This window comes from Vigna umbellata, chromosome 4, assembly GCF_029865625.1.
Source record: "Vigna umbellata cultivar VRB3 chromosome 4, Vumbellata_1.0, whole genome shotgun sequence".
NCBI classification, from domain to species: Eukaryota; Viridiplantae; Streptophyta; class Magnoliopsida; order Fabales; family Fabaceae; genus Vigna; species Vigna umbellata.
Genome location: NC_142168.1, coordinates 26,729,398 through 26,735,397, shown reverse-complemented (window position 1 = coordinate 26,735,397; position 6,000 = coordinate 26,729,398). Strand labels below are relative to the sequence as shown.

Here is a 6,000-nt window from a genome sequence, read left to right as displayed (position 1 = left end):
CCACTAGGCTTAGTGATAGGGAAATTACATATTATGCACAAGATCATGGATTTACATTTGATAGTCAATGTCTCCTCATTATAAGAAAAAAGTGCAATCAATTTTAGAAAATAGAAAAATGCAATGTTGAAAGACATTTTTCACACAAAATTGTGCAAAGTGAAGTGAAAAAAAAAGAGCATATTTCCGTGCAATAGTTAAAGTTAGAAATTGACAAAGTGTGCTAAGTGGGGTTTGAACCTAAAATTCGTACTCAAACACCTATACAATTAATACAAGGACAGAGACACTTCACTTGTTCTAATAAATTGAATTAGTACAGCTTAAACTTCATTTTATTTGTTATATGAATTCAAAAAGACATAAATGTGAAACTCAAGAAAAGAATACAAACACACTAAATTCTCAATTCCCAGCATGGTAGAAGCTAGCTTAGGCTGAACTATTCACAATGTGTTATTTTTTATTTGAAGCAGTGAAGGAGTAAAACGATACCCAGTAACAGTACTTGCTTGCAATGGAAGAAAACCCTAGAAATGGAAATGAGACAGGTGGAGGAGAAAATTTTGTATTTGAAAAAAAGAAAAAGAAAAGGGAAAAAAATAGGACAAAGCCAAAATAGTCATAAGCAAAGTCTCGTATTGGGGCAGAGGCATCGATTCGTGAAGTCTCCATCTTACTATCACAAACCCCAAAACAAACAACACTCACTAATTATCCCATTTTTCCATAAACCTCACTCGCACACTCAAGTCTCCACTCCCTCACTCTGCGCGGGAACGAACATCGTTGTCTCTCAAACATCACAAAAAACATAACAACAAACATACATTCAATGATGTTACTTAACCAATAACTTCATCCCCAAAACACAGCATAAATGCAAAATTCTAAAAGTAAAAAAATGTAAATTCTTCTTAGAGCCGCATTTTTCAGAGCTAGTACAATCATCACACCCCTCTCTAATCATGCACTTACACTACACCACACACCACACACCACACTACACTACACCACACACATCACTGCATCCCTTTCTCTCTCTCTTTAACTTGTCAAGAATGACACATCAAAACAACAACGGTGCTGCTTCTACACTTAATTACAAAAGGTTAATGATAATAAAAGAAAAGGGGAAATAAAAAACACAGACCGAACCGTCTTATTCACGGCAGTTCCCACACACTCTCTTGACTTTTTAGTTCTTTCTCCTTTCTGTTGCTACTTTTCATAGTTTCGGATGTTTGCTTTTGCTTGCTGCGATCCTCTCTACTTTGTGACTTTCCCTTTTGAAGATATGGCAGAAGTGCCATCATCCATCTATCAAGGCAACAAGCGCATTCAAAACCCTTTTGAGAACATGTCACACCCACAACTCCAACAAATAGAAAAAAACAAACACCCCCATTAATTGAAAAAAACTTCAACCCACCTAGTTCAACTTCAATGCAAGCATAGCCACCTCCTTGTCACTACCACTACCACACTTGTTCCGATTCCTAACTTCCTTCTTTGTGTCTCATTCTCTTGTCAAAAGCCCTTCTTTGATAGGGCCCATTACTCCATAATGGGCGACAAGGGAGACACAACCAAGAAGCAGCAACAACAGCCTCAGCAGCCTCAACAACAGCAACCTCAATCTCACCTTCACCACCAACACCAACAGCAGCAACAACAAACACAACAACAACAAACTCAGCAAATTTCATCTTCTCCTAAAGCCCCACGTGAGGAAGCTATCACAGAAGTTAGGCCAATCCACCACCATCAACAATTATCACCGGTTGTGGTTGTGACTGGAGCACCTCCTTTCATTTCTAGTCCTTTGTATGTTTCAAGCGGTGCAAGTTCTTCACCCTATGAGCCTCAGTTTGAGACGCTGAACCCCAAGAGACCCAGATACAGTGGACAATGGAAGCAGCTTCTACCTTCCCCTCCTGCGCAGCCAAAACAGTCCCAAATGGCCATGCTTCCCACCACAGAATCAAGCCCTTCACCAACCACGCACACTTCATCAAATCCACAACAACCCCAAACACAAACAGCTTCTTCATCAGACACTTCCTCGTCTCCAACTCACTCTCTCCCATTGCTCTCGGGAGGTTCTGGCCAAGAAGGGAGCAAGCAAGAGGGAGAGCAAGTTCACCAGCAACTCAGAAAGGGGAAATATGTGAGCCCAGTTTGGAAGCCCAACGAAATGCTGTGGCTGGCAAGGGCTTGGAAGGAACAATACCAAGGAGGCGGTGGCGGTGGATCTGAATCTTCTTCACGGGCAGAACAGCAACATCAAGCGGAATTGGGAATCACAAGGGGGAAAACTAGGGCTGATAAGGATAAAGAAGTGGCTGAGTTTCTCAAGAGGCATGGGGTCAATAGAGATGCTAAAACTGCAGGCACTAAATGGGATAACATGTTAGGTGAGTTCAGAAAAGTATACGAATGGGAAAGAGGGGGTGAAAGGGAACAAATTGGGAAGAGTTATTTCAGGCTTTCACCGTATGAGAGAAAGTTACACAGACTCCCGGCTTCTTTTGATGAAGATGTTTTTGAAGAACTTGCACAGTTCATGGGATCCAGAATGAGATCTTCTCAAGGCAGGGCAGGTTCATCTTTTGTGTCAGGAGACGAAGCTAGAACGGCTCTTGCTGCTGCAAGAGCTCTTCCACCACCATCTCGACCCTTCAAAGATGATGAAACCCCTCTCTCAGGTTTGTAGATAGTTGAAGCGTCAAAATGGGAAATCACAATATCTTGCTTTTTAGTTTTATTTCAGTTCCACTTTTCCTTCACCTAATCTTCAATGCACTTTGCTAACGTAATTTCACACATAGTAAAGTTTCTGTTCTTAGTTTCTTTTGTATCTTTTTCCCTTTTATGGAATGCACAGTGATTCTGATAGATTCATGAAGGATTCAAAGGAACAGTATTTTTCATTCGATTCTGACTTTTGCGTCTACAAGCACTGTTTCCCACCCTTATAGGGAAGAATAATGCATTAGAAAATGAGAAATGAAAACGTTATCGATTTTCCAAGTTTGTCTTTTTATTCACCCACCTTGTCATTGTTGCAGGTACAACGAAACAATTGGCCATAACAAGTGGGGTTGAACCTTTCTTCCATGGCTCAAGAGGGGGTTTATTAGGGTTAGACACACTCGTGGACGTTTCAGGGTCTTCATCATCTAAAGAGCTCCGTAGAATAGGGAAGATAAGAATGACATGGGAGGAATCAGTGAGTTTATGGGCAGAAGAAGGAGAAATACATAGAGGGAGAGTGAGGCTTCAATCTTCTAGCTTTCTGAACGCGGATGAACTCACTTGCTTTGATGAGGCCATGGTGCCTTGTCCTATGGAATATTTCGAAGATGGGCCTCTGAAAGGTTTTTCTGTTGACAGATTCGTTTCCGGACAGCAAGTCAAAGTTTTTGGCAGAAGAAAGTCTTCCCCAGCCTCAGATTCTTCTGGTGCCAAACCAAACCTGTTTCCTTAAATTTAACTACGTTGCCTTGTTTTACATATTCTAGGATTCTATCTAACTGTTTCATTGTCCCTCTTTCCCAGGTTTTGCTGAAAGAGTCCAACTTCCCTCCAAAGCACTTCCCATTAGATGTGAGTGCTCTCTTTCTCCCAGTGGTCACTACCCTCATTCCATGTTCGAGCCAGTACTCTCTTAATAACTTCTAATTTGATATGTTAAATTTAGAAAATAGAAGCAAACTTTCAGTATTAGCAACGAAAGTGTACATTCCGACCTCAATCATTCTTCTTTTTTTTGAGAACTTATTATTATCTTTCCTATTTGATTCATCATCCTATTTGAGCTTATTTCATGTTCTTAACATTATCAAATATACTTTTTCTTTTAATTTAAACATTGACAAACCATTAAAAACATTAATTTAATTAATAAATATCGTAGAACAGTATCAGTTTTGTCGTAGGTTATTTAATTGTTTCTCAATGCAGTTAGATAACCCAAAAGTAATAAAGCAATTTAACTAGTCCTTAAAGCATTGAATGGTTATTAACTTGTTTGAAACACTCCTTTTTCATTGTAATTTAGAATTTACAGTGTTTAGCTGTATTAAAGATCTGTCTGGGACATGCTTTTTATTTGCTTAACTTCACTAGGGAATGCTTAAAGGTAGTTTAAGAATCAGTGTGGAAGTTTAGTTTTAAACACACTGAAGGAGTAGTATTTCCAAGTTTCTTATAGTTGCATTGTGATGTGAAATTGATCAGAGAATTATTATACTTTGTGTTGGTGTTGCAGCGATTGCTACATTGGATTTTCGAGACCCAACAGAATACTACATGGAATGTCTCTTACGTGCGTTCCCACAAACCCTCCCAAGTCTCTACGAGTTAAGGCGCCACCTACAAGAGCCACCACCGGAAGACCTACGTTTTCCTCTCCGAAGAGATGTGTACGAGGAACTTCCCCAAGGGAAGGAACTCTTCTTCACAACCACACCCGAGCCCTTGGACTGCAGAACCATAATGTACGACATCGTGGGCCCCATTATCCGCATCCACAACCCTAGCCTCTCCCTCGCTGCATCATCCAGCCGCGACTCCTTCATCCCCCTCTGGGACGAGTGCATCAACCGCGTCATCCAAAAGTTCTGCCCCGAAGAACTCACCCTAATACGAAAACCCACGTCACCGCCACCAGAATCGACGAACCAGTCCATGTTGCAAGACCAATGGCCCAACGTAACCGGTTTCGTCAACAATTACTGTCTCTGGAGAGGCGAAGAAACGCACCAGTTGAAAGAGTCGCAACCCAATCCATCAACGACGTTAGTAGGGAAACTCATGTGGACATACATGGATCTTCCGTACATTCTCGGATACTACGCGGTGGCCAATACTGTGACGTTTTGCGCGCTGAGTAGGTCGCAGGATGGAATAATCAACCGCACCGATTTACACGAAGTGAACTTGACCACCCCGGTGGAAAAGCTGAAGGCTTTGGTTCCGTGTTTCAGAATAGGATTGTTGTTAGCGTTGTTGAGTAAGCGTTGCGCGAGTATAAGCAACTGCAAGGGATTTACTTACAGTGATTTCGAGAGGGTTTGCTACGGTAACGGGGTGGTGACGGAGGTGACGCCGAGTACGTGCACGAGGGTGTTTATGGAGAAGCGCAAGTGGATGGCGGTGAAGGAGGTTTATGAGATTCTGGACCACAGGATACCGCATGCAGAGGTTTTGGTGGGTTTTTCGGAGAGGGAACTGGGGTTGTCGTTTAAGCCAAGAGGCTGCCGTGTGAAGCCGGGAAACTGCGAAGAGTTGGTGGAGGCATTGAAGTTCGTGACGAAGGCGATGGTGGCTTTACACGACCTGTCGTTCATGCATAGGGATTTGAAGTGGGAGAAGGTGATGCGGCGGAGGGATCGGGAGGAGTGGTTTGTGTGCGGGTTTGACGAGGCGGCGGGAGCACCGGAGCTGAAGGGACACGTGTCAGGGACGCGTGGTGGGCACGCGCCGGAGATGGAACGGGGGTTGCATGGGGTGAAGGTGGATGTTTGGGGAGTGGGGAACTTGATTAGGACGTGTGGGTTGGGAGGGGTGCCGAAGATGCTTAGGGAGTTGCAGAATCGGTGCATGGAGCAGAACCCGGAGCAGAGGCCCACGGCGGCGGACTGCTACCACCACCTGCTGCAGCTGCAGTCGTCGCTGTCAGCCGCCGCCGGGGGAGTCATGATGATGTGATTGATGATGAGAATGGAAAGGCATTGTTTGGTTGGTTGGTTTTAATTTAATGTGACGAGAGAATAATTTCGTTGTTGGTCTAGGTTCGGGTCGGGGTTTATTATGTAACTTTTTTGGCATTGGATATTATTTGATTTGAGAATTTGAGAATTTGAAAGGGAAAATGATTTTTTTTCAAATAATGTTATTTGTTATGGATATTTTTTCTGTGGAATGTGTCTGTTTTTCATCGTTGGAAGCTTGACTTTATTCAGAAACTTTTAGTTTAAAAGTAAATTGAATAAT

At 42.6% G+C, this 6,000-nt stretch overlaps 1 protein-coding gene across 1 annotated transcript; it reads left to right on the top strand.

The window, feature by feature from the left end:
- The first annotated feature begins 1,029 nt into the window (after positions 1-1,029).
- LOC124836782 (Protein kinase superfamily protein) lies at positions 1,030-5,864 on the top strand. The gene is made up of 4 exons (XM_047311985.2): positions 1,030-2,708; positions 3,072-3,464; positions 3,562-3,609; positions 4,274-5,864. The coding sequence occupies exons 1-4, from the start codon at positions 1,568-1,570 to the stop codon at positions 5,713-5,715; spliced, it is 3,024 nt and encodes a 1,007-aa protein (XP_047167941.2). The 5' UTR covers positions 1,030-1,567; the 3' UTR covers positions 5,716-5,864.
- The last annotated feature ends 136 nt before the right edge of the window (positions 5,865-6,000 follow it).